This window comes from Babylonia areolata, chromosome 7 (genome assembly GCF_041734735.1).
Source record: "Babylonia areolata isolate BAREFJ2019XMU chromosome 7, ASM4173473v1, whole genome shotgun sequence".
NCBI classification, from domain to species: Eukaryota; Metazoa; Mollusca; class Gastropoda; order Neogastropoda; family Buccinidae; genus Babylonia; species Babylonia areolata.
This window is the reverse complement of record NC_134882.1, coordinates 187,149-200,304: the sequence shown is the minus strand read 5'-3', so window position 1 is coordinate 200,304 and position 13,156 is coordinate 187,149. Positions and strand designations below refer to the sequence as shown.

At 44.5% G+C, this 13,156-nt stretch overlaps 1 protein-coding gene across 7 annotated transcripts in view; it reads right to left on the bottom strand.

Moving 5' to 3' along the window:
• LOC143283637 (uncharacterized) overlaps positions 1-13,156 on the bottom strand; it is a 393,825-nt gene that overhangs the window by 254,702 nt on the left and 125,967 nt on the right. For all 7 annotated transcript variants that reach the window (XR_013055424.1, XR_013055425.1, XR_013055423.1 and 4 more), the window contains 3 exons: positions 11,011-11,244; positions 4,455-4,652; positions 1,940-2,068 (listed from right to left, as the gene is read on the bottom strand). Coding sequence is in view for 4 of the 7 variants with exons in the window: in XM_076589820.1 (XP_076445935.1) it covers positions 1,940-2,068; positions 4,455-4,652; positions 11,011-11,244 (561 nt within the window). In the remaining 3 variants the exon portion in view is untranslated. The remainder of the gene's footprint in view (positions 1-1,939; positions 2,069-4,454; positions 4,653-11,010; positions 11,245-13,156) is intronic.

The window sequence follows — 13,156 nt, the reverse complement described above, 5'->3', positions numbered from 1 at the left end:
ACAGGTACTGACCACAACAGACAGGATGACAGGTATTGACCACAACAGACAGGAAAACAGACAGGATGACAGGTATTGACCACAACAGACAGGATAACAGACAGGACGACAGGTATTGACCACAACAGACAGGACAGCAGGTACAGACCACAACAGACAGGATGACAGGTATTGACCACAACAGACAGGACGACAGGTATTGACCACAAACACAGGATGACAGGTATTGACCACAACAGACAGGATAACAGACAGGACGACAGGTATTGACCACAACAGACAGGATGACAGGTATTGACCACAACAGACAGGACGACAGGTATTGACCACAAAGACAGGACAGCAGGTATTCACCACAACAGACAGGATAACAGACAGGATGACAGGTATTGACCACAACAGACAGGATAACAGCTATTCACCACAACAGACAGGATGGCAGGTATTGACCACAACAGACAGGAAAACAGACAGGATGACAGGTATTGACCACAACAGACAGGATAACAGACAGGACGACAGGTATTGACCACAACAGACAGGACGACAGGTATTGACCACAACAGACAGGAAAACAGACAGGATGACAGGTATTGACCACAAAAGACAGGATAACAGACAGGACGACAGGTACTGACCACAACAGACAGGATGACAGGTATTGACCACAACAGACAGGATGACAGGTATTGACCACAACAGACAGGAAAACAGACAGGATGACAGGTATTGACCACAACAGACAGGATAACAGACAGGACGACAGGTATTGACCACAACAGACAGGACAGCAGGTACAGACCACAACAGACAGGATGACAGGTATTGACCACAACAGACAGGACGACAGGTATTGACCACAAACACAGGATGACAGGTATTGACCACAACAGACAGGATAACAGACAGGACGACAGGTATTGACCACAACAGACAGGATGACAGGTATTGACCACAACAGACAGGACGACAGGTATTGACCACAAAGACAGGACAGCAGGTATTCACCACAACAGACAGGATAACAGACAGGATGACAGGTATTGACCACAACAGACAGGATAACAGCTATTCACCACAACAGACAGGATGACAGGTATTGACCACAACAGACAGGATGGCAGGTATTGACCACAACAGACAGGATAACAGACAGGATGACAGGTATTGACCACAACAGACAGGATAACAGCTATTCACCACAACAGACAGGATGACAGGTATTGACCACAACAGACAGGATAACAGACAGGACGACAGGTATTGATCACAACAGACAGGACAGGTATTGATCACAACAGACAGGATAACAGACAGGACGACAGGTATTGATCACAACAGACAGGATAACAGACAGGACGACAGGTATTGATCACAACAGACAGGATGACAGGTATTGATCACAAAAGACAGGACGACAGGTATTGATCACAACAGACAGGATAACAGACAGGACGACAGGTATTGATCACAACAGACAGGATAACAGACAGGATGACAGGTATTGACCACAACAGACAGGACGACAGGTATTGACCACAACAGACAGGATGACAGGTACTGATCACAACAGACAGGATAACAGACAGGATGACAGGTATTGACCACAACAGACAGGACGACAGGTATTGACCACAACAGACAGGATGACAGGTATTGACCACAAAGACAGGATGACAGGTATTGACCACAACAGACAGGACGACAGGTATTGACCACAACAGACAGGATGGCAGGTATTCACCACAACAGACAGGATGACAGGTATTGACCACAAAGACAGGACGACAGGTATTGACCACAACAGACAGGACAACAGGTATTGACCACAACAGACAGGATGACAGGTATTCACCACAACAGACAGGATGACAGGTATTGACCACAACAGACAGGACGACAGGTATTGACCACAACAGACAGGATGGCAGGTATTTACCAAGGTGACTGGAGCAGCACCCAGGGCGCCCAGGGTGAGGAAGAGGTACAGGTGGTCAGAGGTCGACATTCGAACATTGGGCACACGCATCACACCGAAGTACTGCAGTGCCCAGCGCAGAAGTCGAGCCTATTAGAAAAATAAAAAAGATATTCATAATCAGTTCTTGGTCATCCATCATAGTCCTAAGATGATGCAGTTATGTTTTCTCAACAATGGGAGCATGAGTCAATCAACAGAAAAAAAAGATTAAAATTAAAATTTAAAAACTGAATAAATTTTTTTTTTTTTAAACACAACATATATATGGCTGGCTTTGCACTATGGCAACATGCTCTCCCTGGGGAGAGTAGCCCAAATTTCACACAGAAAAATATGTTGTGACAAAAAGTAATACAATACATTACAACATGATACAGTACAATACAGTACAGTATAGAACTACACAGTGAAGTATAGTACTGTACAGTACAGTACAGTACAGTACAATACAATATAACACAACACAATACAATACATACATAAAACAATAATGATCACAGAAATAAAGCTTCAAGCATGCATGGACACAAACATTGTGTTAACGTGCCCCTCAATCAGGTTTGGGACAAGATTCAAACACAAACAACAGCAACAAACTTTGCAACATGCACTGATCTGATTTCACAAAGAGAAAGGCTGTCCCTACCATGTGTCTGTGTGTATAGGCACAGGAAAATAAAATTATTCTTTCTGACATTTTCTGGATATGACCAATCCGAGAGGATACAGGTAAAAAAGATCTGAATTGATTAGCTGCTCTACTGAGTGACCTCATATGTTGGAAAAAAAAAGAAAGAAAAAAGTCAGATAGCTAATTTCACAGAACTGACATATACAAATGTCTTGTTGTTTCACATTTCTAGAGACCGATCATGCATCCTAGATAACCTGAACAGTGGCAACTGTTTAGACTAGGCATCAAGATCAGCTCACCTCAAAAGGAAACATTAAATAACATGGAACACTGCAAAGTAAACAAATGGTTGCCCTAAATGGCTTGTTTATCATTGAACAGCAATAACTTGAAGTGCCTTTGTTTCACTATAGCATTACAGTTCTTCCTTGTTTAGCGTTGAACAGCAATAACTTGAAGTGCCTTTGTTTCACTATAGCATTACAGTTCTTCCTTGTTTATCATTGAACAGCAATAACAGCAATAACTTGAAGTGCCTTTGTTTCACTATAGCATTACAGTTCTTCCTTGTTTAGCGTTGAACAGCAATAACTTGAAGAGCCTTTGTTTCACTATAGCATTACAGTTCTTCCTTGTTTAGCGTTGAACAGCAATGGCTTGAAGTGCCTTTGTTTCAATATAGCATTACAGTTCTTCCTTGTTTATCGTTGAACAGCAATAACTTGAAGTGCCTTTGTTTCACTATAGCATTACAGTTCTTCCTTGTTTAGCGTTGAACAGCAATAACTTGAAGAGCCTTTGTTTCACTATAGCATTACAGTTCTTCCTTGTTTAGCGTTGAACAGCAATGGCTTGAAGTGCCTTTGTTTCACTATAGCATTACAGTTCTTCCTTGTTTATCGTTGAACAGCAATAACTTGAAGAGCCTTTGTTTCACTATAGCATTACAGTTCTTCCTTGTTTAGCGTTGAACAGCAATGGCTTGAAGAGCCTTTGTTTCACTATAGCATTACAGTTCTTCCTTGTTTAGCGTTGAACAGCAATAACTTGAAGAGCCTTTGTTTCAATATAGCATTACAGTTCTTCCTTGTTTAGCGTTGAACAGCAATGGCTTGAAGTGCCTTTGTTTCACTATAGCATTACAGTTCTTCCTTGTTTAGCGTTGAACAGCAATGGCTTGAAGTGCCTTTGTTTCACTATAGCATTACAGTTCTTCCTTGTTTAGCGTTGAACAGCAATGGCTTGAAGTGCCTTTGTTTCACTATAGCATTACAGTTCTTCCTTGTTTAGCGTTGAACAGCAATAACTTGAAGAGCCTTTGTTTCACTGTAGAATTACAGCTCTTTCTTATGTAGCGTTTCTATCTCTCTGTTTCTGTCTGTCTGTCTGTCTTTCTCTCTCTCAGTTTACATTTTTGTAACCATGATCATAATGTGCATGCTGTATTGATATAATGGTTTCCCCCTTTGTTTTATTTTACTGTTTATCCTTCGAGGCCTGGGTGATAAAATAAAGCATTGTCTTGCTTACTCTATTACCCTCAGAAAAGAAAATTCTCTCTCTGTCTCTCTCTCTCTCACTCTCTCTTCTATGAATTTGTTTAACATTTACTCATTTCTTGTGGTCTTTCTTTACACCTTTTCTTTTGACATTTTTCCGTTTTGAGGGCTGGATGAAAAAAAGCAATCGTTTGCTTACTCTATTACCCTCAGAAAAAAAAAAATCATTCATTCATTCATTCATTCATTCATTCTCCCTCTCCTTCTGTGTGCCTCAGTTATTTTTTCACACACAAACTGCCATCGACTGAAAGAAAGACAAGGGTGTTGCTGCACTGACTCGGTGAGGGTCGTAGTCGCCAGCTTTGGGATAAATGTGAGTCTCGTTGTCCCAGACGCAGGCGGCTTCACCCAGGGCAGGGACAGCCAGCTGGAGGGGCTTGATGGGGCACTGACCCACACTGTCCGTCAGCTTGACCACAAAGTCCATGTCCAGAGCCACCAGAGAGTTCTTCCATGGCAATGTCATCAGGTAACCCTGCAATGTGTGGCTAAGTCAAATAGTGGTACATACCTAAGTTTGCAGAGACCCAGGCTTTGACACACAACTGACAGACCTGGAGGAATCTGGTGAACAGTGTGTTGTTTTTTTTCCTGTGCAGTGCACCTAGTGACCTCTCACAGAGTTGAGAGAGAAGATGAGGAGGAGGAGTTTAACAGGTGGTCAGTTGTGGATACTTGGCTAATGGAGTGACAGATTTGCTGTTTACTGGCCAACAGACTGTTTGACTACCTATGACTAGTCTTCTGAAAGAGAAGATGGATCAAAGTCCTGTGTGCAGCATACATTTACAGCATGAAAAGGAACCCACAGCAATAACATTGTTGGCCTGACTATTCTTTCATATGAGATGATGGATCGAGGTCCTGTAAGCTGCATGCATTTTGCACACATAAAAGAACCCATAGCGATACAAGGGTTGTCCTCAGCAAAACTGTGCAGAAAAATCATGCACATGAGTGAGTGTGGGCATTTGTGAGAAGACACGAGTGGGGTGGTGCTTTGTTCATTGGAAAAACTGTTCTACACCACAGATCTCTGTGAAAACCTATACTGCCACTGTTTAATCTTATTATGAGCTATTAGTGATACACACTGATGACAATCTTTACAACAATTTTTACTGCATGTTTCTACAACTGAAACTGAAAACAATAAAATAGGAATCATTAACACAAAATGAATACTTAAAGCAAAAGCAAAAGAATATGATTAATGAAAAGTTAACAGTAAATATGTGAAAGGGCCGGCATGGATCATTTCCAAAGCTGGTGCTGTGATCATTTCACTGGCTGGATGATTGTTTGCCCACACCTGTGGATTTTGGATTGTTTTGCTTCTGTGGTGAAGATATGTTCCCCCTTACATGCACTGACATCCCCCTGACATGCACTAACATCACTGTAGACTGTTTATAGCCCTTGTGATGCAGATATGTTCCCCTCCCCCTTACATGCACTGACATCACTGTAGACTTTTTACAGCTGTTGTAGTGAAGATATGTTCCCCCTTACATGCACTGACATCACTGTAGACTGTTTATAACCCTCTGTGGTGAAGATATGTTCCCCCTTACATGCACTGACATCACCGTAGACTTTTTATAGCCCTTGTGATAAAGATATGTTCCCCCTTACATGCACTGACATCCCCCTTACATACACTGACATCACTGTAGACTTTTTACAGCCGCTGTAGTGAAGATATGTTCCCCCTTACATGCACTGACATCACTGTAGACTGTTTATAACCCTCTGTGATGAAGATATGTTCCCTGTTACATGCACCCTTGTGGTGTGTCCATCGAGATCGATGATGACCATCGTTGTCATCCAGATGGGGGATGGGGGATGGGGGGAGTGGTGGTGGGGTGGGGGGAATGATGCTCATGAATCTATCTGTGAGTGCGCAGATGGCTGAATAGTCCAATCTGCGCACGAAATGTTCACTGACAGTTGGGGCAGACAAAGACAGGCATATCATTGCCAGGGAGCTTGTTTGCCCGTGACTTTCTGGCCTGCCTCTTCTCAACAGCTGCAGCAGTCCTGTTGGCCTCGCACAACTTTGTGCACAGCAGCGCGCCATTTGTTACGGTCCACTGCAGATTCCTCCCAGGAGTCAGGGTTGATATCAAACGCTTTCAGAGAGACTTTCAGAGTATCTCTGAAGCGCTTCTTCTGACCTCCGTGTGATCTCTTCCCTTGTTGCAGCTCGCCATAGAAGAGCCTTTTGGGCAGCCGATGGTCTGGCATGCGCGCCACGTGTCCAGCCCAGCGAAGCTGGGACTGCATCAGGATGGTGAAGATGCTGGGAAGGGTGGCTTTTGCGAGCACCTCTGTGTCTGGGGTCCTGTCTTGCCACTTGATGTTCAGTAGCTTCCTGAGGCATGTTGTGTGGAAGTGGTTCAGCTTCTTGGCATGTCGTTGGTACACTGTCCAAGTTTCGCAGCCGTACAGTAGTGTGGGGAGAACTACTGCTCTGTAGACCTTTAGCTTGGTCTCAAGACTAATGCCTCTTCTGTTCCAGACATTTGCATTGAGTCTACCAAAAGTTGCACTTGCTCTTGCAATCCTGACATTCACTTCATCATCGATGGTCACATTTCGTGACAGTGTGCTGCCAAGGTATGTGAACCGCTCCACCGCACTGAGTCTCTGACTGTTGACTGTGATGTTGGGCTCAACGTAGGGTTTCCCTGGGGCTGGCTGATGGAGAACTTCAGTTTTCCTCGTGCTGATGGTAAGGCCGAAGTTCCTGCTGGCAGTGGCAAACTTGTCGACGCTGAGTTGCATGTCAGCTTCAGATCCAGCGTTGAGGGCACAGTCATCAGCAAACAAAAAGTCTCTGATGATGTCTGTCATGACCTTCGTTTTTGCTTGAAGCCTTCTGAGGTTAAACAGCTTGCCATCTGTTCGGTACTTTAGGCCGATTCCAACATCGCCATCTCTGAAGGCATCAGTAAGCATTGCAGAGAACATGAGGCTGAACAGCGTTGGAGCCAGGACGCAGCCTTGCTTGACACCATTTGTGACAGGAAAAGGAGCAGATGTTTCGCCATTGTCCTGGACTCGAGCCTGCATGCCTTCATGGAATTGGCTGACCAAGGAAATAAATTTCCGAGGGCATCCGTACTTGGCCATGATCTTCCACAGTCCCTCTCTACTCACGGTGTCGAAGGCCTTAGTGAGGACGACATAGGTGGAGAACAGATCAGCATTTTGCTCCTGACATTTCTCTTGCAGCTGCCTTGCAGCAAACACCATGTCGGTGGTTCCACACTCTTTCCGGAATCCACACTGGCTCTCAGGCAAATGACCTTGGTCAAGGTGTGCTGTGAGGCGGTTTAGTAGGATCCTGGCAAGTATCTTGCCTGCGATGGAGAGCAAGGAAATGCCCCGATGGTTATCACAGGCTTGCCAGTTCCCCTTTCACTTGTACAAGTGAATGATAGATGCATCTTTGAAATCCTGGGGGATCGTCTCTTCTTTCCACATGAGTGAGTACAGCTGATGAAGCTTCTCAGTCAGCACAGTGCCTCCATCCTTGTAGACCTCTGCTGGTATGGAGTCTGAGCCAGGTGCTTTGCCACTGGATAGCAGACGGATTGCTTTCTGGGTCTCAAGAAGTGTTGGCGGATCGTCCAGTGCTTCGTTGGTGGGGACTTGTGGGAGACGGTCTATGGCTTCATCATTTATGGAGGAAGGGCGATTTAAGACACTGTTGAAGTGCTCAGCCCATCGTTCGAGAATGTTCTCCTTCTCGGTGATCAAGGTATTCCCATCTGCACTGAGGAGGGAGGATGATCCTGAGGATGTGGGGCCGTAGACTTCTTTTAAGGCATCATAGAACCTCTTCATATCGTGCCTGTCAGCATATCCCTGGATCTCATCAGCTTTGTCACTCAGCCACTTATCCTGCATCTGGCGTAACTTTTGCTGAACAGTCCTGTGGATGGCATTGTACGCATCCTTTTTTGATGTGGACTTTGGGTTGCTCAGGTGGGCTTGATGCAGATGGCGTTTCTCATCCAGAAGCTGCTTGATTTCATCACAGTTTTCATCAAACCAGTCTTTGTGCTTTTCGGTCATGGGTCCCTGGGTCTCTGAAGCTGTACTATAGATCAGCTCACGCAGGGTCCTCCAGTCAGACTCCACATTCTGGTTGTCCAGAGAGGCGGATTCCAGACGATCTTCCAGCAGCTCCACAAAGGACTGTTTGATGGTGATGTTTTTCAGCTTAGCGATGTTGAGCCGTTTTGGAGCCTTCTGGCCTTGGGGGCGTCTCTTGGGCTGGATTCGAATATTCAGCTTCGAGACAACAAGGCGATGGTCTGTCCAACACTCGGCGCCGCACATGGTCTTTGTTACACGTACATCTTGCCTATCCCTTTTCCTGACGATGACATAATCGATGAGATGCCAATGCTTTGTGAGCGAGGGTGCATCCATGACGTCCTGTTACGGGTAGGGAGGCAGAAAACTGTGTTGGTTATCAGCAGTTCGTGCTCTGCACAGGTCTGAAGCAAAAGCAATCCATTTGGGTTGCAGTGGCCCACACCGTGCTTTCCAATCACTCCATCCCAGGAGATGTAGTCAGAGCCAACTCTAGCATTGAAGTCCCCAAGAATGATGAGCTTGTCTGCTTTAGGGATGGCAGCAATGACAGAGTGAAGGTCCTTGTAGAACTTCGCCTTCACTTCATCCGGGTTGGTCATGGTTGGGGCGTAGGCACTGACAATGGTGAGGTGCTTCTGGCCAGATGCCAGTGGGAGTTTCATGGTCATAAGCCTATCGTTGACTCCCTTTGGGATTCCAGCTAGCTTGCTGACAAGTGCTGTTTTTACTGCAAAACCAACACCAGCCTCACGTCGCTCTTCGCTTCCTCGTCCACTCCAGAAGAAGGTGTAACCAGATCCCCGTTCACAGAGCTCGCCTTCGCCTGCAAGCTGAGTCTCACTCAAGGCTGCGATGGCGATATTGTATCTGGCGAGTTCGGATGTAACTAGTGCTGTTCTCCTTTGGGGTCTGTCCGCGTTATCTCTGTCCAGGAGAGTCCTTATGTTCCAAGCACAAATGGTGAGAGGAACGATCCTTGTTTTTTTCTTTTCTTTCTCTTTGTTTCGACCACTGATGTAGGGTCCCCGCCAGCCGCGGTATGCTGGCCAGGGTGATATGGAGCAGGCAATTTTTAGGGCACCTTTTCTAGCCCCTTCCTCCTGCCAGGGAGGTGAGCAGTGCATTCCTAAAGAGGGCTGCTCAGACGCTCAGACGGCTGCCGAGCTCCATCGCTGCTCCTGTCGACGAAGAACGACCCTATGGCCTGAGCCGCCTGTGTGCAGGTCTGCGGCTGCGACTGCCAGTGTACCCACACCTGACGTTTCGTCGCTCGCCTGTCGCCACAGGACTTGGGGGTGATGAAATGATGAAGGATGAAAGGTCATTTAGGATGACTGATGACTTGCGTGATGAGTTTGTTTAAAGTGAAGAGGAGTTGCGCAACGTCGACCTCACTCTCTCGTCCGGGTCCACCAATTTCCAGTGGCAAGACTAAGTCGAGACGACTGGAGGATGAGCATGGATGCAGTGGATGACCAAGATATCCTTTCGGTGTCTCATCTTGCTCTCTGCACTCCACAGTGCGTTGCTGTAACCGCCTTCCTCTCCGTTGAACCGATAGGTTTCTTCCGCAGATTCTGCCGGATCCAGACTTCGCACGCATGGGCAGACACACCCCGGGGGCCAACTGCGTGTGGCATGCACACAGCACGGTGGAGCTAGATGGCCGTCGGTGGCTCTCCTGAGCCGACGCCCTTTTATGGATCTCCATAAGGGTGTCTAGCCACCCGCCTCACCAGTCCCAGAAGGGAGCGGTGGGAGTGGTGGGATGATGATAATGATATGATGGAATGCACCCTTGTAGTGAAGATATGTTCCCCTTTACATGCACTGACATCACTGTAGACTGTTTGTAACCCTCTGTGGTGAAGATATGTTCCCCCTTACATGCACTGACATCACTGTAGACTTTTTACAGCCCTTGTGGTGAAGATATGTTCCCCCTTACATGCACTGACATCACTGTAGACTTTTTACAGCCTTCTGAATGAAACCATTCATATGCCACTAATCTGGTTCAGCTCTATCTTCAGAGTGGCTTTAGTGTTGGCAAATCTGGATCATTATATCCATCCAGTATGTGTGTGTGTGTGTATAAATATATGTGTGTGTGACTGTACATGTATGTGTGTGATGTGTTCTAGTGAATACGCTGCTTTGTCCATATGTCACTGAAAGAGCTGGTATGAAAGAGTATTGTATTTAACACATTCTGTTATTATGTTTGTATATGTTCCTACTTAATTTGCTTCTTTTGTATTTTTTGTGATTTTTTTAACCACCCATTTATGAAGCAACAGTAAAAACTTTACACCAAACAGTCTTACTTTGTTTTGTTTTGTTATTTAACCTTTGTTTGAATCATCCTGAGTGTGCACCTATACACATGCAATACATGTGTTGTAAACACTGGTGTAAAATTCACTTTTAGTTAGAATACTGACCTGTCAATCAAGCACTTTTCCTCATCAAGAAAAAAATCATGAATCTTGTCACCTTTGCAAGCCAAGACTGATTTGCTGCTTTGCTTCAAAGGCCACACAAATAAAAAAAAACAAAATAAAAAACAACAAATAAATAAATGAACAGATAAATGGATAAATAAATAATGAACAAATAGATAAATAAATAAACACATGAAGAAACAGATACATAAATAAATAAACAAACATAAAAATGACATGCAAGCACTTCTCCCATTATTTTCTGCTGTGGCACACCTTTTTCTGCAGAAACTGTACAGTCTTCTCACATAATCGTCCGTTTCCACCAAGGGGTCCGTGGTCAACAAGTGTGAACAGATCCTCCGAGATGAGGATCTCCTGAGATTTCATGACCTCAAGGACACTGCTGAGATACTCTGAGACGCAGGAGTGGAACTCATACGCTTTGGAGTGAAACTTCAAGTCCATTTCCAGCGTGTCCATGATAGAGTCCACAATTCGACCATGTCCCTGAAACAGGCGTAAAATTAAAGAACTGATTTTCTGCTTGATTTTTAATGCCCCAGAATTTGGGACATTTTGTTTTCTAAATTGTGATGATGAAGAATTAGGATTGGAGTGATGAAGATGCTGGCATGGAGGTCTATTGAGACTACCTGACATGGCTGTACTCAACATGGAGGTCTACTGAGACTAACTGACATGAATGTACTCAACATGGGGGTCTATTGAGACTACCTGACATGGCTGTACTCAACATGGGGGTCCATTGAGACTACCTGACATGGCTGTACTCAACATGGGTATCCATTGAGACTACCTGACATGGCTGTACTCAACATGGGTATCCATTGAGACTACCTGACATGGCTGTACTCAGCATGGGGGTCCATTGAGACTACCTGACATGGCTGTGTTCAACATGGGGGTCTATTGAGACTACATGACATGGCTGTACTCAACATGGGTATCCATTGAGACTACCTGACATGGCTGTACTCAACATGGGGGTCTATTGAGACTACCTGACATGACTGTACTCAACATGGGTGTCCATTGAGACTACCTGACATGGCTGCACTCTCATGATAATAATAATAATTTATTTTTATATAACACTATAATACAAGCATAAGCAAACTCTAAGCGCTTTACAATCCAGTACCTAAAGTGAAACAAGAAAGCATATCAAAAGTAGTAGAAACATAAAACAAAATCATTAACATTATAAAAAACACAATGCATAAAACTCACAAAGTAGCGTACGATCAATACTACAACTGTTACACTATATCAATACTCCTATATCAATGCTACAACTGTTACACTATATCAATACTACAACTGTTACACTCCAACACACACTAGCACACACACACAGACACACACAAGATTAAACGGCTGAGATGACAGCAATTTTCACTTAAAATACATACATGTAAAAAGGAACATAATTGTAATCTGTGTGCCACAGATTTTGTAAAAATTGTAAAATAAAATTTTGGATAGGAAAGGTAAAAAGTGTAAAAATCGGGTCATTCTCCCTTTCAAACCACACCACCACCATCCATCTACCCACTCCTATTCTCTCTACTATCCCATCACACACACTCACATTGCCATGGGCCTGGGACAACAGCACTATTAGAGTTATGCAAGTATTTTTTTAAAAGATAAGTTTTAAGATTTACTTTAAAGGTAGATAGATGAGTTGTTTGTCTGAGAGCAATAGGCAGAGAATTCCAAGTTGTTGGGCCGAAGACGGAAAATGACATCTTTCCACAGGAGTTAAGGAAGTATTGGGGAACAGTTAGCTGGGAGGAATCAAGATATCTCAATGTTCTGTTTGGCAAGTACAGGTTAACAAGCTCAGAAAGATATAAGGGTGTGGTATCACAATTCAGGCACTGAAAGCATAGACAGGCAGTTTTATATTCAATTCTGGCTTGAACAGGCAACCAATAAAGTGTCTGCAGGAGAGCAGTAGCACTCTCTCTCCTCGACTTTTTAAGGACGAGTCGAGCTGCACTATTCTGTATTTTCTGGAGCTTGTAGAGTTTATCATTAGGAAGGCCAGCAAAGAGAGAATTACAATAATCTAGGCGGGATAAAATGAAGGCAACAGCAAGTTTGTTGGCGGCATCAACAGACAGGAAGGGGTGGATTTTACTGATCTGGAGATTAAAAACACCTACATTCTTGGTCAAGAAGTCTGCACAACACTTCCAGTGACACATCCATAAAGTGGATGACCCTTGACTGTGTAGTCCCAGTCTTCCCATTTCAGCCTATAGCGCAATGAGGTCTAGGCAGGAACCAACCATGGGCCCCCAAAAGCCTGCCTCTGATCGGGATCAAACCTGCATTCTCCTGGTCATCAGTCTGTGATGCTAACCAATTTGCCATGGTGGATAGTATATAC